General features: G+C 43.9%; 1 protein-coding gene across 1 annotated transcript in view; it reads left to right on the forward strand.

The window, feature by feature from the left end:
* Nucleotides 1-21,709, forward strand: part of LOC139314481 (solute carrier organic anion transporter family member 4A1-like) — a 39,665-nt gene extending 17,956 nt beyond the window's left edge. Inside the window, exons 5-11 of the mRNA XM_070940123.1 lie at nucleotides 4,515-4,669; nucleotides 8,541-8,736; nucleotides 10,323-10,488; nucleotides 12,797-12,969; nucleotides 15,137-15,201; nucleotides 17,583-17,731; nucleotides 21,557-21,709. Of these exons, the coding sequence (XP_070796224.1) occupies nucleotides 4,515-4,669; nucleotides 8,541-8,736; nucleotides 10,323-10,488; nucleotides 12,797-12,969; nucleotides 15,137-15,201; nucleotides 17,583-17,731; nucleotides 21,557-21,709 (1,057 nt within the window). The remainder of the gene's footprint in view (nucleotides 1-4,514; nucleotides 4,670-8,540; nucleotides 8,737-10,322; nucleotides 10,489-12,796; nucleotides 12,970-15,136; nucleotides 15,202-17,582; nucleotides 17,732-21,556) is intronic.
* Nucleotides 21,710-22,866: the final 1,157 nt, after the last annotated feature.

Here is a 22,866-nt window from a genome sequence, read left to right on the forward strand (position 1 = left end):
CAAAAGTTGCTCTCATCAGAAAAGAGGACTTTGGACCACTGAGCAACAGACCAGTTCTTTTTGTCTTTAGCCCAGGTAAGACGCTTCTGACCTTGTTTGTTGTTCAGGAGCGGCTTGACAAGAGGAATACGACATTTGAAGCCCATGTCCAGGATCCGTCTGTGTGTGGTGGTTCTTGATGCACTGAACTCTGCTGCTTGTGCACCTTTTTCTTCCACACTTTTCCCTTCCACATAACTTTCTATTAATGTGCTTTGATACAGCACTTTGGGACCATCCAACTTCTTTTGAGAGACCATTTAAAAGCTCAGGAACCCTTTGCAGGTGTTATGGCTTAATTAGCTGATTAGAGTGGGACACTTTGAGCCTAGAATATTGAACCTTTTCACAATATTCTAATTTTCTGAGATTGTGAATTTGGGGTTTTCATGAGCTGTAAGCCATAATCATCAAAATTATGACAAGTCAAGGCTTGAACTATCTCGCTTTGCATGTAATGAGTCTATCTCATATATTAGTTTCACCTTTTAAGTTGCATTACTGAAATAAATGAACTTTTGCATGATATTCTAATTTTTCGAGTTTCACCTGTATATAAAAGCCAAATACCACTCACTCATCACGAAATCTCCAGAACAGTAAAGCCTACAAACTTGAAATTTGGCACGTATGTTCCTCTTGACTTCTAGGTGCTCGCTAAGAAAGGATTTTTCGAAACGACCATCAGATCATTAGTATTTCATATACAGTATTATATTTACATGCTCTGATGCTAAGGAGCTAGACATTCTACTCCCCCTCCCCACCTGAAAAGAACTCTGTTCCAACTGCCAGTTGCCTTATATTAACATGCTCTGGTGCTACCCCTTCACTAAACTGGGTGTGGGCGTGGCCAGCACGTGACTCATCCATCCTGCAGGCTGGGACAGTCTATTCCCTCTCCCCCTCTGTTCCAACTGCCAGTTGCCTTATTCTACATTAAGTTTCAGGCTTTAAGTGTCAATTTATCACGCCCGATCACATAGTTTCATAGGGCATCCCACTAGTATTGAATATACACAAAATAGGTTTAGCTGGCATGAACTCAACCACGATTCCTACTAATAGCTCACATTCTAGCACTGAAAAAGTTACCTAGTTTGGGTAATAAAACGTCTGCAAGAAAGAAAGAAAGAAAAAAAAAACAAGCTCAGAGAGCACCAAAAATACCCCTCAGTTAAAATTCTCCCTTTCCTGATACCCTTGACTATTCAAACAGAAAGAGCTATTGTGTGACATACATTGTCTGGTTAATTTTGTTCCCTTTTTAATTTCCTGGTAGTGAACGGGGGCGGGGGCAGGGAACCATAAGTAAAGCAGAAGAAATTACCACCAATTGCATTTTAGATTAGTTGTTTTTTTTCCCCCTTCTTCACCAGATTTAACTGTCTAGAAATATAGACACCTTACTAACTGGTGAGTTCCTAGGTCATTCTCACTTCTGGGAAAGTGCCTCTGTGAGAAAACATTGCTGAGCAGCTGCTACAGTATATCACAAGGGAATTCAAATTATTGTCTCTAATAGATTTTTTTTTTAGGAACCAATTTTCTGTTAGGGACATTTCTCTGTTCCCAGGACTGTGTTTTTTTCCCTTAACACTTCAATAATAAAGACTATTTTTCTTTCTTTCTTTCTTTCTTTCTTTCTTTCTTTCTTTCTTTCTTTCTTTCTTTCTTTCTTTCCTTCCTTCCTTCCTTCCTTCCTTCCTTCCTTCCTTCCTTCATTCATTCAGTTAGTTTGTTAGGTAGTTAGGTAGTTTTTGATTGTACAGTCCACCTCATCCAAAGATGATTTTTGGAGGGGCATTTTTCTTGGATTTAGGGATTTTTCTTGGAGCTAATGATTTTTGATGGATGAGGAGGAGGAGAAGGAGGAGGAGGAGGCACAATAATACACTTTCGTAAAAAAAAGAGATTGATTTTGTACAACACACAAACTAAAATACAGTTGCTGTTGTCAAGTTTCCGAAAGATGCCCTAATTAATTCATGAGCCATGATCCAAACTTCAAAGGAAATATAGTGATTTATTAGGAGCACCATTCCGGCAATACTGGGATGCAGTCAGGACTGACCCCACGCAGATTTACGTCCCCCTATGACCCTGTCTCTCCCCTCCTCCCTGGCCATGTCATAAATCACATTCTCCAATTATCCACTTTGGCTGGCTGTGAAACCTTCCTTCTGATTGCGGTCAGAAAGAATGTATGGAATTCACTTCAGTTCTCCCTCCCTCCTGCTCATGGCAACTTGAAAGCTTTGCAAGTTGACAGCTGTACTATGTTCAAGCAAATACATCCATTATTAAGCTTCGATGTTTGCAACTCCCTAGGACAGTGATGGTTAACCTTTTTGGTGCCAAGTGCCCAAAGTGCGCGTGTGCGCATGCGAATGCACGCATGCGTGCCCGAACCCCCCAAATGCAAGGCAAGTGCCCCCCGTGCATGTGCCCCATCCCACACATGTGCATGCTTCCACTGCACATGTGCCCCGGCCCCTGCGCGCCCTATTTTGGCTTCCAGGTTGGTGCAGGAGGCTTTCCAGGCCCAAAATGGGGTGCAGGGGGGCATGCATGCACAAACCCCCAAAATGCAATGTGAGTGCCCCCGCGTATGCGCCCCGCCCACCAGGCTTGCGCTCATGAGTCCCCCACATGTGCCCCCGCGCATGCACGGCAGAGACCCAAAGACCAGCTGGCCAGCCACACACACCCCTGCGCGCATGACCCCGCCCCCGCACTTCCCCCGCTTTTAGCACATGATGGGCCGGTAGGCCCGTTTTTTCACCCTCCCCAGGCTCCAGAGGCTTTCTTGGAGCCTGGGGAGGGCAAAAACAGCCTTCCCTATCCCACCGGAGACCCTCCGGAGGCCAAAAACAGCCTGTTTTCCGACTTCCAGTGGGCCCAGAAGGCCCGAAAATCAGCTGGCTGGCGTGCACATATGTGCTGGAGCTGAGCTAGGGCAACGCTCACGTGCCCACTGATATGGCTCCACGTGCCACCTGTGGCACACATGCCATAGGTTCGTCATCACGGACCTAGAATATGCGCAAATAATTCCCAGATGTGAGATTTGTTGGCATTTCTTTTGCTCTCCATCTGTTTCAGAATTCCTTCCTGCCTCCTATCAGTGCTTTCCAATTGGGCAATCATAAATATTTTGGGACTGCAATTTTTAGGATTCTCAATGAAATTTTGTTAACTCTTAAATTTTGTAATCTCGACTCGAAAGTTGTGAAAATCTGTCCTACTTTGCCTGGATTCTATTTCATTCTTTGTCCTAATAATATTAGTCTGCTGGTGGTGCAGCAGACTAATAGCCTGTTATTAACATCCAGCTGCCTGCAATTACTGCATGTTCGAATCTCCCCAGGCTCAAGGTTGACTCAGCCTTCCATCCTTTCTAAGGTAGGTAAATTGAGGACCCAGTTTGTAGGGGCAATAAGCTGACTTTGTATAAATGTACAAAAGTATGAAGGCTATTGCTTAACGCATTGTAAGCCGCCCTGAGTCTCCGGAGAAGGGCGGCATATAAATCAAATTAAAATTTAAAAAAAAATATTCGTTTAGAACAGGGTTGTCCAACCTTAGCAAGTTTATGATTTGAGGGCTTCAATTTCCAGAATTCCACAGCCAGCCATGATGATGGCTGGGGAATTCTGGGAGTTGAAGTCCACAAGTCTTCAAGTGGCCAAGGTTGACCATCCCTGTAATAGCTATTGATGTCCAACTAGAATAGAATAGAATAATAGAATAATAACTTTATTGTCACTTTGAATTTACACTAATCGGCATACAGGAGCCTTGGTGGAGCAGCGGACTAAAGTGCTGTTAAAGTAGCACTTAGCTGCCAGCTGCCTACAATTACTGCGAGTTCAAATCTCACCAGGCTCAAGGTTGACTCAGTCTTCCATCCTTCCAAGGTAGGTAAAATGAGGATCCAGATTGTGGGGGCAATAAGCTGACTTTGTATAAAAAAGAACACCGCTTGGGGGGGGGGCAAAAGCCCTATTAAGCAGGTATATACAAAAGTATGAAGGCTATTACTTAACGTATTGTAAGCCTCCCTGAGTCTCCAGAGAAAGGGGGCATATAAATCGAACCAATAAATAAATAAATTAAAGTGAAATTTCATGGCATACAGCTCTCAAATATACACTACATAATATAACGTACCTCCAATATACACTACATAATATAACGGAATAAATAAATAAATACAGATAAAAACTAATTACAATGGAGAGATAACAATCTTTTGAAAGATAACAATCATTTCTCTTTAATTAGAAGAAATTGGGAGAACATGCCATGAGGGATATGGGATTATAATCCTCAGGAAAACCTTGCTAAAAAAAGGAAAAAGAATTAACTAAAATAAAAGGAAATCACCTTATTAATGCTTGCATACCTGGGTTGGAACATAGGATCTACACTAAATAATTTGTTCCCTCCTTTTGTTTTTTGGGATCCTAAAGGTCACTTTGGCTGCTACTGAAGAACCCAACTTTCATCTTCCTTTGCTTAGCTGGAGCTACAGAAGCTACCTTGATTGCTGGGATGTCAACTTTTGGGCCCAAATTCCTTGAATCCCAATTCAGCTTAAGTGCCTCTGAAGCAGCAACTTTGTTTGGTAAGAAAAAAAAAAAAAAAGAAATCGTTGAATAAAGCTTTATTAGGGGGGTTTTAATCCCCAGTAGCTGAGCTCAGCTCCTGATGGCTTCATGGTCACATCCATATACACCTAGTCAGTGGTGGGATTCAGCTGGTTCGGCCCTGAATTTAACCGGTAGTTAAATTGCTGGGTGGCCCCACCCAGTGGTGGGATTCAAATAATTTAACAACCGGTTCTCTGCCTTAATGGATTTCTTCCAACAACCAGTTCACCAAACTGCTCAGAAAGTTAACAACCGGTTCTCCCGAAGTGGTGCGAACTGGCTGAATCCCACCACAAGCCCCGCCCCACTCCTTCCAGGAGCCCCCACATGCCCCATTTTGGCTCCCAAGTAAGTGCAGGGAGACCTACTAGGCCCAAAACGAGGCACGGGGAGAGTGGCGTGCCCCCCCCAGCCTGTTTTCACTCCCAGGAGGATGCAGGGAGGCCTACTAGGCCCACAATGGGGCACGGGTGGGGGGCGGCATGTCCCCCCACGACCTGTTTTCGCTTCCAAGGGGGTATAGAAGGCTGAATGCTGCCTGTCACACCCCCTGGCCACACCCACCATGGCCACGCACACCCAGCCAGTCATTAGGGTAGAGAACCAGTTGTTAAATTATTTGAATCCCACCACTGTAGCTAGTCCTCGACTTATGACTACCATTGAGCCCAAAGTATCTGTTGTTAACTGAGACATTTGTTAGGTGAATTTTGCCCCATTTTACGACCTTCCTCACCATTGTTAAATGAATCACTGCCGTTGATAAGCTACTAACCTGATTGTTCAGTGAATCTGTCTCCCCCACCGACTTTGCTTGTCAGAAGGGAATCACCTAACCCTGGGACACTGCAACCGTCATAAGTACATGCCAGTTGCCAAGCGTCTGAATTTTGACCACGGGGATGCTGCAATGGTTGTCACTGCGAAAAATGGTCATCAGTCACTTTTTTTCAGTTCCGTTGTAACTTTGAATGGTTACTAAAGGAATTGCTGTAAGTCGAGGACTACCTGTCGTTTCCTAGGCACTAAAATTGATTTATAAAATTTATTGGCCGCCCATTTTACCACAGGGTAACTCTGGGAGGCTTTCGGTTGCAAAAATGTATTTATGCAGTACATTAAAACATAAATAAATTAAAATGAAAACATTAAAATCTGATGACAAGTGGGGAGGATGGGGATGGAGTAGAGGGAGGTGGGATTACAGATTACCGATTAACCGAGTTGGAAGGGACTCGTAGGTCATCTAGTCCAACCCCGCCCGCCCAAGTAGGAGACTCTACACCATTTCTGACAGATGGCAGCACAGTCTCTTCTTGAAAACTTCCAGTGGTGAAGCTCCCACAACTTCTTTTTTTGGAAAAAAAATATTTATACATTTTTCTTTAACATACATAAGTGCTTAGTAAACACTGTATTGTCTGGGTCAATTTACTTATACATAATAATAGTAATAATAATATTATTTACTTGTACATAGTGGTATTCTTCCAGCTTCTAATTTCTACCTCTATTATCTAACCATTGGTAAAACAAATCCCATGTTAAAACATATTCTGTGTCTTCTTTATCTTTAATGTTAACCTATCCATTTCCACAGTCTAATATCTTTTAAATTATATTTTCATCTGTAAGAGTTTCCTCATTTTTCCAGGGTTGTACAAATACATGTAATCCCAAGGGGTTCACATACTTTTTCTTGCAACTGTAAAGGCTGTTAATTAACTTTCTTAACAGCCTACAAGAATCCAAAGAATAAATAATCGTAATCTTACTATGGTTGGCAGAAAGCCCAGAAGCAATTTGCAGGAAATTGATAAGAGAACGAAGATCAGGATACGAAGGAGAGTGAACGAAGTTGTTTCCTGCAAATTGCCTCAGTCGTCATTTTTCTTAAATAGGCTAAGGGAGTGGCCAATTAGCCCCAAGCCTTACTCTTGAGGAGACCTCCTCCTGAGGAGCCACTCCTGCCTTTTGGCAGCTCTGCACGTCCGTGCATCGAGAAGAGGCTCCTCCTCTTCTTCCTCTTCATTTATGGGAGCTTCTGGAGGTTCTGAAGGTCTTGGCTGAATCCCTGCCTCTGGCACCACATCTTCTCCAGCCTCCTCATTGTCTGACTCGAGTGCCAGCTGCATGCGCAGATCACATCTGATGATGTCCAGGTCAGTGGGCAGAGCCTCCCCTCACTTTTACTACTGGTTCTTGCGAACTGGTCTGAACTGGGGGCAACCCACCACTGATCTGGACCCATGCCACCAAGGGCGTTAAAGGTGATTACTAATACCTTGAATTGCACCTGGAAGCAGACCCACAACCAATGCAGGTCACGGAGAAGTGGTGTTAAAGGGGCCATTCTTGGGGGCCCCCAAAACTGCCCCCGTATATTGGTTTGCTATTGCAAATGTTCTAATAAGCTCTTTTCAATTTACAAATTTAGTCCAGAGTCTTGGCTTCCTGGTTCCCTCCCAATACTAACCAGATTCAACTTGGCCGACTCACAGCTGGCCAGATGCTGCCCCCTGCTGAAAGTGTCGATTGTTCATTTATTCAGCACTGTTGAACTCTTAAAATATTTTCCCCACAGAAGGTTCTAAGTACTGTCAGGCCAAGTACAGGTAGTTCTCAACTTACAACAGTTCATTTAGTGACGTTCGAAGTGACAACAGCACAACAGAGCCTTGATAGTACAGGGGTTTAGTGCACCCTGTTATTAACACAGCTGCCTGCAATTTCTGCTGGTTCGAATCTCTCCAAGGCTCAAGGTTGACTCAGCCTTCCATCCTTTCTAAGGTAGGTGAAATGAGGACCCAGTTTGTGGGGGCAATAAGCTGACTTTGTATAAAATATACAAAAGAATGAAGGCTATTGCTTAACGCATTGTAAGCCGCCCTGAGTCTCCGGAGAAGGGCGGCATATAAATCAAATTAAAAAAATAAATAAATAAATAAAAAAAACAGTAAAAAGGGACTTATGACCATTTTTTTCACACTTACGGCCATTGCAGCAACCCTATGGCCACATGGTCAAAATTCAGATGCTTGACAACTGACTCGTACTTATGACGGTTGTAGTGTCCCGGGGTCATGGGATCCCCATTTGCGACCTTCTGACAAGCAATGTCAATGGGGGAGCCAGATTCACTTAGCAACCATATCTATCTATCTATCTATCTATCTATCTATCTATTTATCTATCTATCTATCTATCTATCTATCTATCTATCTATCTATCTATTTAATTTATATACCGCCCTTCTCCCAGAAGGACTCAGGGTGGTGTACAGCCAAAATAAAACACACAGATATAAAATTTAAAAAACAATTTAAGAAATATTAAATAATTTGGCCCATATCTAATTAAAATAATGTTGTTAAGTTAGCAACTGCAGTGATTCACTCAATGACTGTGGCAAGAAAGGCCGTACAATGGGGCAAAACCCACTTAACAACTATCCTGCTTAGCAACAGAAATTTGGGGTGCAATTGAAGTCATAAGTTGAGTCAGTTTGTCAACATCTGAATGTTAAATCACGTGGCCATGGGGATGCCGCAACAGTCATCAATGTGAAAAATAGTCCTAAATCAAGTCACTTTTCTCAGTGCTGTTGTAACTCTGAACGATCACTAAGTGAACTGTTGTAAGTCGAGGACTACCTGTAGAGACTTGTCTGCAATTCTTTGCAATTCTTAACCATCCTTGTGTTTTGATTGGGATCCTAATGAATGGCAGGTTAATACGATGGCTTAAATTTTAATTTAATAAGCTTCTAAAGGAAATTGAATATGGTTTAAATCACAAAGAATTAGATTGGAAAAACGACAGACCTGTTTTCCTCTCCTTTGGAAGGCTACCTTGTGGTTCCGGCAGGAGGAGGAGGCACTTTCCTCGGAGGGTTCATCGTGAACAAGTTTAAGCTGCGCTGCTCAGGGATCATCAAGTTTTGTTTCATGTGTACCATGTCGAGTCTGCTGGCAATTTTCATCTTTTTTATTGATTGCCCCAATATGCCCATGGCTGGAGTAACCCAGATGCATGACGGAAGGTAAGCTGGGGAAGAACAATCTCTTTGCAAAGGAGGCTACTCCAAAAAAAACCTACAAAAGAATAATATCACATTGCCTGTCGGTCAGTCGGTCGGTCGGTCTATCATCTATCACCTGCCTTATCTACTAAAATTATATCTATCTAGCTGTGTTATCTGTATCTTTCTCTCCATCCATCCATCCACAGTATCCATCTATTCATCCATCCATCCATCCATCCACAGTATCCATACATCTATCTATCCATTCATCCATAGTATCCACTCACCCATCCCTGCCCTATCTACAGTATCTATGTCCATATATCTGTGTTGTCTGTCTGTATCCATCAGTCATCTATCTGTTTTTCTATCATTTGTCTTACCTGCTGTAACTACGGTATATTTATTTATTTATTTATTTATTGGTTCGATTTATATGCCGCCCTTCTCCGGAGACTGAGGGTGGCTTACAATGCATTAAGCAATAGCCTTCATACTTTTGTATATACCTGCTTAATAGGGCTTTTGGCCCCCCCTAAGCAGTTTTCTTTTTTATACAAAGTCATCTTATTGCCCCCACAATCTGGGTCCTCATTTTACCTACCTTGAAAGGATGGAAGGCTGAGTCAACCTTGAGCCTGGTGAGATTCGAACTTGCAGTAATTGCAGGCAGCTGGTGCTATTTAACAGCACTTTAGTCTGCTGTGCCACCAAGCTAGCTGTGCTGGATATAGATATTACCCATATCTATCTGTCCATCCATCCATCCATCCATCCATCCAATCCACAATATCTATGTCCATCTATCATTGTTGTCTGTCTGTCTGTCTATCTAGCTATCCTTTATCATCTATTGCATATACGGTACTATATCTATCCATCACCTACTCCCTATCATCTACTTTATCAAACTTTCCATTTATCCATCCATCCATCTCCTGTTCTATGGAAGAGTGGCAGCCAGAGAAGATCAACTGTGTAACAGACATTAGATTTTTAATAAATAATCCACAAATACTATAATATTTGGATTTTCCTTAACAGTCTTCCAGAGAGGTTAGGGTTATACTTTTGGAAGTATACAGACACTGCCTTATGCTCAATTCTGACCACTAAAATAAATGAAGGGGGAGGGGGAGGGGGCAGGACAGATATTACAGTTGAGATATGAGACTTTGATACAGTAGGTGCCCAAGGATGCTCTACACTCATGGCTGACATGAGTAGACTTACATACCGCTTCATAGTGCTTTACAGCCCTCTCTAAGCGGTTTACAGAGTCAGCATATTTCCCCCCAACAATCTGGGTCCTCATTTTACCAACCTCAGAAGGATGGAAGGCTGAGTCAACCTTGAGTCGGTCAGGATCGAACTGCTGGCGGTGGGCAGAGTCAGCCTGCAATACTGCATTCTAACCACTGCACCATCGCAGCTCAAGAATGCCACTTCTTGCTGGTCTCAAACTAGCATTGAATGACTATTGAGATATATCAGTAACCCTTCGCTGGGTAAATCTCCTCCTTGCCTTGCATGTTGTTTTCAAGCGTCCCCCAACTGATGATGCTAGAAAGAAAAGACATTGACCAATGATCTGTTTTGTTTAGCATCCTCCCGCAAGGTCATCTCAACTTGTCTGACCCCTGCAACATGGACTGCCATTGCCTGCGTGAGACCTACAATCCCGTGTGTGGGAACGATGGCATCACTTATTACTCGCCCTGCCATGCTGGTTGCAAGAAAGCATCAATAAACCACGATAGCGGGGAAAAGGTGCGTGTGGGATGTCGGCCTTCGCTTGTTCTCCAAGTCCTTCTCATATCCAAACCCTGTTGATGTGTAGCCAAAGAACTGAGGTTGACTCTCTGTGTTTATGTCTATGGAGGTAGGATAGGATAGGATAGGATAGGATAGGATAGGATAGGATAGGATAGGATAGGATAGGATAGGATAGAACTGGAACTGGAACTGGAACTGGAACTGGAACTGGAACTGAACCTGGAACTTGGAAGGGACCTTGGAGGTCTTCTAGTCCAACCCCCTGCCCAGGCAGGAAACCCTACACCACTTGAGACAAATGGTTATCCAACATCTTCTTAAAAACTTCCAGTGTTGGAGCATTCACAACTTCTGGAGGCAAGTTGTTCCACTGGTTAATTGTTCTAACTGTCAGGAAGTTTCTCCTTAGTTCTAAGTTGCTTCTCTCCTTGATTAGTTTCCATCCATTGCTTCTTGTCCTGCCCTCGGGTGCTTTGGAGAATAGGTTGACCCCCCCACTCCCACCCCCACTTTTCTTTGTGGTAGCCCCTTAAATACTGGAACACTGCCACGAGCAACCTGGAATTAAGGAGAAACTTCCTAACAGTGAGGACAATTTAACCGGTGGAACAACTTGCCTCCAGAAGTTGTGGGTGCTTCATCACTGGAGGTTTGTAAAAAGAGACTGGACAGCCACTTGTCTGGTCTCCTGCTTGATCAGGGGGTTGGATTAGAAAGCCTCCAAGGTCCCTTCCAACTCTATTCTGAACTGAACGGAATTCAAAAACACTTGCAAAAGCACCTTTGAAAAAAACACTTGATAAAGCATCTTTTGGACTTTCTGCCCAATGTCCTCTGCATGGGATCTAACGCAGCCAGACTGGTTTGCTGGGAAGAGATAGTCCTTCGTGGGAAAATGGATGTTATTGCAGTGCCCGATTTGTTTGACATAGTTTCACTTGCAGTTATGATAGCAAAACCAAATAGGCAGATTTGTCCTTGAGAAATATTTTTTTTTAAAAAAAACCCAAAAGACTTTGTGACGGATGGGATTTCTTCCCCGTTTGTACAGAACCTCTGTTTTGTTGCAGAAGACAAAATAAACTGACTTTGAATAAACTGACTCTAGAGCAGAACGAGAAAGAGGACTCGGAATACTCTACGGTGTGGGAACTTTGGTATAGATGGATTGATAACCAAATAAGGGAGAGAGATGAGATGGTGTGAATATTAGGATGAATATGTAAATTGTAAATTAGGATGCATTATAACAAAAGAATGAATTTAATGAATTTAATGAATTTTTAAGAAGGGGCTGGACTGCCACTTGTCTGAAATGGCATAGGGTCTCCTGCTTGAGCAGGGGTCTGCACTAGAAGATCTCTAAGGTCCCTTCCAGCTCTCTTCTGATTGATTGATTGATTGATTGATTGATTGATTGATCATCCCTAGTCTTTCTCTTCATTAGACTAGACCAGGGGTCAGCAACCTGTGGCTCTGGAGCCACATGTGGCTCTTTCATCCCTCTGCTTTGGCTCCCTGTCACCGGTCAGCTCCACAATTGATAGGGCTTTCGGTTAGGAGAAGTAGAGGAAAAAGGATGCTGCTCTAGGAGGAGACTCTATGGTGGAGGAACCGGACTTCTGGTCGGCTCCAGAATTGAATGGGGGGGGGCTCCTGGTTAGGACCTTTGTGGCTCTTTGAGTATTTAAGGTTGCCTACCCCTGGATTAGACATAACAGTTCCTTCAGTCATGTACAGACCAGATGCTGTACACGTACAACCGGATATTGTGGGCTGAATTTTGGAATATTTGCATGCAAAATATGAGCTGTACCGCTCACCTGTGGTTTGTTTCCCCTGAGTAACATTGGCCAGACAAAAGAAATAGACACCACTGTGTTACAGTGTGTAGTGGCTGTTCTAAACTACTATCGGGTGAAATGCTACCGGTTCATTCCGGTTCGGGTGAACCGGTAGTGATAAAAACTACCGGTTCGGGCGAATCGGTAGTTTAAAAAAGCTACCGGTTCAGACGAACCGGTACTTCCAACGATCAGCTGTGCCATGCGGTTTAGCTTTGCTAAACAGCAGGAAATCTTGCTTTCTAGCGAAGCTAAATCGCGCAGCACAGCTGATCCCCCTCTCACTGTTCTACTTACCCAAACCTCCTTTTGGCGTGTAGTGTGCAGGCGCATGCAGCATGCATTTGGCACACACTGCGCGTGTGCACACAGTGTGCGCTTGGCGCACATGCGCAAGCAGCAAACCAGTAGGAAACCAGTTCAGATTTCACCACTGACTAGTCTCCTTGTTTCCCAAGGTTTATCATGAATGCAGCTGCATTATTGGACCCAACACTCCGGTCTCCAGCCTGGCTATGGCAGGGAAGTGTACATCTTCATGTGAAAGAAGGACTCTTCTCTTGGTTTTCATGTTTGTTATCATTCTCTTCACATTCCTAAGTAGCATTCCTGCGTTAACAGCTACATTGCGGTAAGCTACAGGGAAATCAGACTTATTTTCTCAAAGCTGAGCCAAAAAGGATGTTTTTTAAGCCATCTAAATCAGGGGTCTCCAAACGTGGCCACTTTAAGACTTGGGGACTTCAACTCCCAGAATTCCCCAGCCTGCCTGGCTAAGAAACAATGATAGCATGGGCAAAAAACTTTGGCTATAGTTTCAGTTTGGTTCAGCCGAAGAGGTTGTAGAAAAAATGGTTTTAAAAGTTAAAAAAAAAAAGTTGGCCACGCCCACTCAGTCATATTACCCCCCCCACACACACACACCAAGCCACATCCACAGAACCGGTAGTAACAAATTTTACATTTCACCACTGGTGCATGTGTAAAAATCAAGCTAGGTCTTACTTTCGGAGTAGGTCATATTTTCGGGGAAACACGGTAGGCTGGGGATCGGTAGTGGGCTGCAGCCCACGGATTTGGGACCCCTGTTCTAAAGGATGGAACCTGCATAATCATGTCATAATTCAGGATCGACCCTTTCCTGCTTGTACACGTAGTCCTCGATTTACGACTGGTAGCTCAGCCGTCATTTGAAATAATAACCGAGCTGAAAAAGGGGACTTATGAAGTTTTCAAAGTTCCAGCAGTTGGGTCCCCTCCATGGTCCTGTGACCAAATTTCAGGCGCTTGGCCACACACAGCCACATTCGCAGCCATTTGCAATGTCCCACCGTCATGTGACCACGTTCTATGACAGTTTGGCCCAAAACTGGCAGTTCTGCTTTTCAGCAAAACTCTACCCATGGTGAGCCACTGGTTCGCTTAACGACCATGGCCTTTGCTTAATGACTGCTGCAAAAACATTGCAAAATGGGGTCAGGGTGAGACTAGGTGGCTCAGTGGCTGAGACACTGAGCTTGTTGATCAGAAAGGTCGGCAGTTCGGCGGTTCGAATCCCTAGTACAGGTCTCCTGCGTGAGCAGGGGGTTGGACTAGATGACCTCCAAGGTCCCTTCCAACATTGTTACTGTTAACTTGCAAACCTGTGACCAACCTGTTTTACAACCGTTATGGCAAACTACTATAATGAGCTGTCTCCATTAGGGCCGTATGTGGAGGACTATCTGTGTGCACAAGTGCGGGTACACCTTGATTTATGACCACAATTGAGTCCAAAATGTCCGTTGCTAAGTGAGACAGTTAAGTGAGTTTTGCCTTGTTTTACAACCTTGTGTTCTGCCCCAGCTACGGACCCCAAAGAATGCAGGACACACAAAGTCCGTTCAAACCTTAGTTTACTAAATAAACCAGTTTTTTACAACAACGGCTGTTAATTAACTGCATTAACAGCCGCCAAGAATTCAAAGAATAATAACTGAAAGCTTACTGTGGTTGGCAGAATGCCCAGAAGCAATTTGCAGGAAACTGATAAGATAAGCAAGACAAGACATGAAGGTATGTGAATGAAGTTGTTCCCTGCAAATTGCTTCAGTCAGCGTTCCTCCTTAAAATAGGCTAAGGGAGTGGCCAATTAGCCCCAAGCCTCACTCTCGAGGAGACCTTCTCCTGAGGAGCCACTCCTGCCTTTTGGCAGCTCTGTGCACCTGTGCATCGAGAAGAGGCTCCTCCTCTTCTTCCTCTTCACTTAAAGGAGCTTCTGGAGGTTCTGAGGGCCCTGGCTGAATCCCCGTCTATGACACCACATCTTCTCCAGCCTCCTCATTGTCTGACTCGAGTGCCAGATGCACAGGCTGCTGGCGCAGCACCACACCACCCTCCTCGCTGTTGGAATCAGCTACTAGCTGCACAGGCCGCGTACAGGCCACAACACCTTGCCAAATGTCTAAATTTTGATCATGTGCCCATCGGGCTGCTGCAACAGTTGTAAGTGTGAAAAATGGTCACTTTTTTCAGTGCCATTGTAACTTCGAACCGTCACTAAATGAACTGCTTTAAGTCGAGGATTACATGTACATAAGAAATGGCATTTGCGTTACAACACAAATTTGTCATTTTCTGCTTGTCCCCTCTCCAAGAGATGACTGGCTTTTGTCCGGCACGTTTTACTCATCCTTTGTATGGTTAATTCACTCTCACACTTAATGTTATGGGGGAAAATACAGAATGGCTGTGTTGGAATCACTCTTTAACTGATCCTGCTTGCCTTTGTTTCTAAATGTTGGTTTTATGTCTCCTAGGTGTGTTTCCGACAGACAGAGGTCGTTTGCACTAGGAATCCAATGGATTGTTGTGAGAACGCTAGGTATAGTATCCAGACAAAATCTGTAGCCTTCTCCATGTTTTGTCTTAATTAGGATACTCTAAACCAGGGGTGTCAAACCAGGGGTGAAATCTACTTACCTTCCCAACCATTTTGGAAGTGCACGTGCCACCCTTCGCTCGCGCGCGCATGCACATCATGTGCGCACTTGGACCATCTACGCATGCACAGAGGGTAAAAAACAGGTTACTTCCTGGTTAAAACCAGGAAGTAACGACGACCGGGTGGGTGGGCGGAGCCTCGTGCCGCTATCGCTACCGGTTCTCTGAACCACTGGCTGCCATCGCTACGGGATTGGCTGAACCGGTCTGAACCGGGAGCATTTCACCCTGTGTCAAACTCAATTTCATTGAGGGCCGCGTTAGGGTTGTGTTTGACCTCAGGGGGCTGAGGTGGGCGTGGCCAGGGTGGGCACGGCCAGTGATCACTTGTGTCGGGGGCGCCTGTGGTGGCCCGAGTGCTCTGCCAGCAAAAACGAGGTCCCGAACTGCATTTTCGGCTGCAACCTCTTCTTGCAACCCTCTGCCAGTGAAAACGGAGCTCAGAAGGGCCCTTTGTGGCCCTTGCAAGCTGTGTTTTCGGCTGCGACGGCCTCCTGCAACCCTCTGCCAGCAAAACTAGGGCTTGGGAGGGACATTTTCACTGGCAGAGGCACCATGTGTCAACTCGCAAAGCATCCCTGGCCTGCTCTCAATTTGCCATAAGCAAGGGGGGATTAAACGGCATGGCAGGCAAAGACAGATGCACAGTCCAGACTTATCTCTCTCAAGGTTGTATCCCAGGGTTACCCACAGCGGCCAGAGAGGAGTGGTCTCTACAACCTGCAAAATTGCTCCGTTGGAGATTGTGATTAATGACATACCCTGGGAGGAGGGGAAAAACAGGGTCATGATTGGGGTGTAAATTACGTAGGGTCAGAGCTGGCTTCACTTGGGAATGTGCAGACATGAACCTCCTAATAAATAACTGGATTTGTTTTGAAGCTTGGATCGGGGCTCATGATTTAATTAGGGTATCTGTTGGAACCCTGACACCGTGGGCCGGTCCTTTGCTGTTTCCAGGTCAGCCAGACCTGCAGGCCAGATCTAAGCACCCCGCAGGCCACATCCAGCCCGCTGGCCTTGAGTTTGACACCTCTGCTCTAAACCAATGGCTCCCAACTTTTTGGGCACCAAGGACCAGTTCCATGGAGAAAGGTATTTCCATGGACCTGCGGGGACGTGGTTTACTGTGCTGCCTGCCTCCCACGGATGAGGCTTGTTTGCACAGCCCAGTTGCTGGCATGCCACGGACTGGTGCCAGTCCACAGACCTGGAGTTGGGGACCCCTGCTCTAAACTGCTGAAATTTTGGCATGTCAGAATATGGTCCAGGTAGTCCTTGACTTACCACCATTCGTTTAGTGACCATTTGAAGTTGAGACGACACTGTGACTACGACCATTTTTCACCCGTATGGCCATTGCAGCATCCTTATGGTCAGGTGGTCAAAATTTGGATGCTTGGCAACTGGCATGTATTTATGACGGCTGCCATATCCGGGGATCATGTGATCACCATTACTGACCTTCCCAACCAGTTTCTGACAAGCAAAGTCAGTAGGGGAAACCAGGTTCACTGAACGCCTGCGTTATTCGCATAACACCTGCTGTGATTCGCTTCAGAACTGTGGCCAAAAGGCCATAAAATGGGGCATAACTCACTTACTTTGCAGTGGAAATTTGGAGCTCCGTTGTGGTCATAGGTCAAGGACTGCCTGTATAGACGCTGAGCTAGAAATGCTCATTTTGTGAAGAATGACACTTTTGCTGTTATGCTATCACTGGGATCATATATAAGGTTGATCTTGGAACTGGTGTTTTTTTTTGAAAGGGGTTGTGAACCATTCTGAGTTAATATTGTCATACCGCTTATTCTTTCGGAGTAATTTTTTCCCATTTATGAAGAGCCTGGTGGCGCAGCAGACTAATAGCCTGTTATTAACATTCAGCTGCCTGCAATTATTGCAAGTTCGAATCTCCCCAGGCTCAAGGTTGGCTCAGCCTTCCATCCTTTCTAAGGTAGGTAAATTGACCCAGTTTGTGGGGGCAATAAGCTGACTTTGTATAAATATACAAAAGTATGAAGGCTATTGCTTAACGCATTGTAAGTCGCCCTGAGTCTCCGGAGAAGGGCGGCATATAAATCAAATAAAAAAAAAAAAAGTTGGCCAGTGGAAACTTTCAAAATAAATCTGGTTCCAACAAAGACAAGATGAAATACAATTGACACCACAGAATCAAACACTCCAGCTATTCCAGAAGTAATTTGTGTAATATGAAATGCTTGACATATACGACACCTCTCATTTCTTGTCCTTTGATAGGGAGCATCCCGGGCCCCATTGCTTTTGGGTCGATGATTGACAAGTCGTGTCTTCTGTGGCAGAGTCAATGTGGTGAACAAGGATCTTGTTATGTCTATCAAAACTCCTCCATGAGTCGATATACCCTGATCGCTGGTCTGATATTTAAGGTAATTCTGGATTATAGCAACAATAGCAGACTTCTACTGTATAGATTTATATACCGCTTCATAGTGCTTTACAAATGAGACACGGTGGCTCAGTGGCTAAGCTTGTCGATCGAAAGGTCAGCAGTTTAGCGGTTCGAATCCCTAGCGCCACGTAATGGGGTGAGCTCCTGTTACTTGTCCCAGCTTCTGCCAACCTAGCAGTTCGAAAGCACGTAAAAGAAAATGCAAGTAGAAAAATAGGGACCAGCTTTGGTGGGAAGGTAACAGCGTTCCATGCACCTTTGGCATTTAGTCCTGCTGGCCACATGAACACAGAGACATCTTTGGACAGCGCTGGCTCTTCGGCTTTGAAACGGAGATGAGCACCGCCCCCTAGAGTCGGGAACGACTAGCACATATGTGCGAGGGGAATCTTTACCTTTACCTTAGTGCTTTACAAAAGGGGTCCCTAACTTTTGTTGGTTGGCGGCCTGGCTGGGGAGAAAGTGGGGCCCTCCACTCATGCCTGGTTGTGAATAGGCCACGGCCTGATAATGGCCCATGGCCCACATGTTGGGCACCCCTGCTTCAACACCCTCTCGACTGTTTTACAAAGTCAGCATATTTCTCCCAACAATCTGGGTCCTCATTTTACCGACCATGGAAGGCTGAGTTAATCTTGAGCCAGTCAGGATCGAATTCCTGGCTGCGGGCAGAAGTTAGCCTGCAATACTGCATTCTAACCACCACGGATTCTAATTCTGCTCATATATCACTATAGCTTAATTAACGTTAAATAAAATGTCCCTTAAACTGAGCTGCCATGTAGATTATGGCGGCTCATTTAAGGAGCCCTCGATACAAAACTCTTCTTTTTTTTTTATCTTATACATCCAACAAACATTAAATCTATAGCAGTTTACATCACAACGCGAGAAGGAAATAAACTTGTCTCATTACATATATAGGATAATGTACAAAAGTCTATTACATATATCAATTGACATGCTTATCCAATATCTCTATTTATAGCTCGATTTATTTTATTTATTTTATTTTATTTTATTAAATTTTTATACTGCCGTTCTCCCGAAGGACTCAGGGCGGTGTACAGCCAAAAATAAAACCCACAACTATATGAAAGTTAAAAGACAATTTAAAAATATTAAATAATTTGGCCGAAAGAGCTAAAATAGAAACCACCCATTAAAATAGCATTTAGGCCAGCCCTGCTTGGTGAAACAATAGCATTTTGAGGGCGCGGCGAAAGGTGCGAAGGTCAGGGATCCTACGAATCTCCGGGGGCAGCTCATTCCAGAGGGCAGGTGCCCCCACAGAGAAGGCTCTCCCCCTGGGGGTCGCCAGTCGACATTGTTTGACCGACGGCACTCTGAGGAGTCCCTCTCTGTGGGAGCGTACTGGTCGATGGGAGGCTATCGGTGGCAGAAGGCGGTCTCGTAGGTACCCAGGTCCTGAGTCATGGAGTGCTTTAAAGATGGCAATCAACACCTTGAATCGCACCCGGAAGACCACCGGGAACCAGTGCAGCTTGCGCAGGAGCGGTATTACATGGGAGCATCAAGTCTCTCCCATAATCACCCGCGCGGCTGCATTCTGGACCAGCTGGAGCCTCTGGGTGCTCTTCAAGGGGAGCCCCATGTAGAGAGCATTACAGTAGTCCAGACGGGAAGTGACGAGGGCATGAGTGACTGTGCGCAAGGAGCCCCGGTCCAGATTTGACATCCAATTATACCATTGACTCCAAGATATATAGTAATCTATGTCCCCCCATCCTTTCAGTAACATAGTAAGTCGATCTGATTCCGCACAATTCATTATTTTCTGAATTACTACTTGTTCGGGTGGGCTACCATCCATCTTCCAGTATTGGGCCCATGCCAATCTTGCAGCTGTTGTTATATGCAGCAGCAGGTACCATGCCGTTCTATTAACATTTTCGGGTCTTATCCCTAATAAAAGTACCTCAGGACGCAATTGTATATGTTGCCCCAACATTTCATTGAGCCACTTCAGAATATTCTTCCAAAATTTCATTGCCTCTCGGCAGGTCCACCGTACAAAACTCTTCTAAAGGGTAGTCCTCGACTTGCAACCATTCGTTTAGTGACTATTTGAAGTTAGAATAGCGCTGGGGGGGGAAGCAGCTTATGAGCATGTTTCACTTATGACCGTTGCAACAGTCACATGATCAAAATTGGGAGGCATGGCAGCTGGCACATACTTATGACAGTTGCAGTGTCTTGTCATCCATCACCTTTTGCAACCCGACAAGCAAAGTCAACGGGAGAAGTCCGGTTCATTTAACAACCGTGTTACTAAGGTAGCAAACGGGAGTGATTCACTTAAGAACTGTGGCAAGAAAGGTCGTACAATGGGGCAAAACTCACTTAAAAGCTGTCCTATTTAGCAGCGGAAAGTTTGGACTCAGTTGTGGTTGCAAGTCAAAGACTACCTGTAGTTCGGTCAATCAGAAGAGAGCTGGAAGGGACCTTGGTGACCTTCAAGCAAACTGACAGCAAACAGCACTCCCTACTAGCCCTGATGATGTTACCTAGTTGGGTAATGAAATGTCTGCAACAAAACAAGCAAGCTCAGAGAGCACCAAAGACCCTTCATATCTATCTGTCTATCTGTCTGTCTGTCTGTCTGTCTGTCTGTCTATCTATCTATCATCTAGCTAGCTAGCACTAGCGCTGATGATGTTACCTAGTTGGGTAATGAAATGTCTGCAAGAAATCAAGCACGCTCAGAGAGCACCAAGAATCCTTCATATCTATCTGTCTATCTGTCTGTCTGTCTGTCTAATCATCTAATTATCTAGCTATGTCTAGCTATATATTTCTGTATCATCTATCTATCTCTACCTTCTATCTATCATCTATCTATCATCTATACATATATCATATCTATCTATCATCTATTTAATCATCTATCCATCTAATCATCTAATTATCTAGCTATGTCTAGCTATATTTTTCTGTATCATCTATCTATCTCTACCTTCTATCTATCATCTATCTATCATCTATATATATATCATATCTATCATCTATTTAATCATCTATCATCTATCTGTCTAATTATCTAATTATAATCTAATTATCTAGCTATGTCTAGCTATATATTTCTGTATCATCTATCTTCTATCTATCATCTATCTATCATCTATATATATATCATATCTATCTATCATCTATTTAACCATCTATCATCTATCTGTATAATCATCTAATTATCTAGCTATGTCTAGCTATATATTTCTGTATCATTATCTATCTATCTATCTATCTATCTATCTATCTATCTATCTATCTATCTATCTATCTATCATCTAGCTAGCTAATACTAGCATTGATGATGTTACCTAGTTGGTAATAAAACATCTGCAAGAAAACAAGCAAGCTCAGAGAGCACCAAGGACCACTCATGTTGAGGACTAACTGTACTTTGAAATCTGGGGAAGCATCGTGCTAATGTTTTAGACTCGCTTAGTTCATCCAAGGAGACAATCAGTTCCAGCTCCTATTATCTATGAGGACCCGGATTGTGGGGGAAATAAGCTGACTTTGTATAAAAAGGAACACCGCTTGGGGGGTGGGGGGGCGAAAGCCCTACTAAGCAGGTATATACAAAAGTATGAAGGCTATTGCTTAACACATTGTAAGCCGCCCTGAGTCTCCAGAGGAGGGCGGCATATAAATCGAACCAATAAATAAATAAATAAATCTTTTTGTTTGTTTGTTTTTTGTATTCTGAGAAACTGGGGACACGTAGGAACGGCGTTCTTGCTGAAAGATTAAAACCCAAAATTTGGATGTCTTACAGGTGATGGGCTCGTGTTTCTTCCTACTGGCCTGCATGCTCTACAAAGCCCCTTCCCCAGAATCTCTCCACAGCAGCTCGGCTGTCTCCGAAAATGGCACCTCTGATCTCCAGGAGAGTAAATCTTCACATGGGCCTTCCGACGGCGACGTATAACCTTTGGGTTATCACAAAAAACTTTCTCATAATTGCCCAGAAACTGTGGCAAAAGAATGTCTTGCTCGTCTCTTCTTGCAGATTTGACTTCTTTTCCTCCTTTTGCAGGAAAAAGCAATTTTGTGAAGATCTATTATTGTTTTTTTGTGTGGTTTTTTTTTTTCACAAGCAGCAAAAGCACATGGCAAAACTTGAATCCTCGTCTTTCCACTGTGAAAAGAGGGAGCTAAGGATCTTGAAGAGATGAGTAGTTTCATTTTCTCCTGGATCTGGACTGCAATTCCGAGATGGTCTTGGAATATTAAAAGAAAAAAGAAAATGGAAAGCAACAATTTTTGCAGGATGCAGGAAGGTTTTTTTTTTGTTTTGACTTGCTCAGTGAAAGACCCTCGCTTTATGGAGTGTTTTGATCTTGTATTTAGACACCAGATCTGACCTCAAGATTTGTGCTATCCGTTCTCTCCACTTCTTACAGTATTAATTTATTTAAAGAAGGGCTAAACATAACTTTATACCATTCCTTTATAAAGCACTAAAGAAGCCAACCATCACCATGCACTCGACCACATATTCAAGCTGGTGTAAAATCTTTGGTATAAATGAGGTATAAATATTGTCTAGCCAACCTATCGTTTGTTGATTAAAAATGTGAAATCTTTCTTAGGTACTATTATTATTATTATTATTATTATTATTATTATTATTATTATTAATAATATTAATATTGGTCATTGCTTGATGGTTGCAATGTTGCAGTAGCTTGCGGGAGTAAATCTGCTTGTCTGTTCTGCCCCAGCTACGGACCCCAAAGAACGCAGCACACACAAAGTCTGTACAAACCTTAGTTGACTAAATTAAATCAGTCTTTTTCAAATAAAGGCTGTTAATTAACTTTCTTAACAGCCTACAAGAATCCAAAGAATAAATAATCGTAATCTTACTATGGTTGGCAGAAAGCCCAGAAGCAATTTGCAGAGAACTAAGATCAGGACGCAAAGGAGAGTGAACGAAGTTGTTCCCTGCAAATTGCCTCAGTCGTCGTCCTTCCTTAAATAGGCTAAGGGAGTGGCCAATTAGCCCCAAGCTGTACTCTCAAGGAGACCTTCTCCTGAGGAGCCACTCCTGCCTTTTGGCAGCTCTGAGCGCTCGTGCATCGA

Source organism: Pituophis catenifer, unplaced genomic scaffold (assembly GCF_029215685.1).
Source record: "Pituophis catenifer annectens isolate HBS135680 unplaced genomic scaffold, rPitCat1.0.hap2 SCAF_3, whole genome shotgun sequence".
NCBI lineage: Eukaryota > Metazoa > Chordata > Lepidosauria > Squamata > Colubridae > Pituophis > Pituophis catenifer.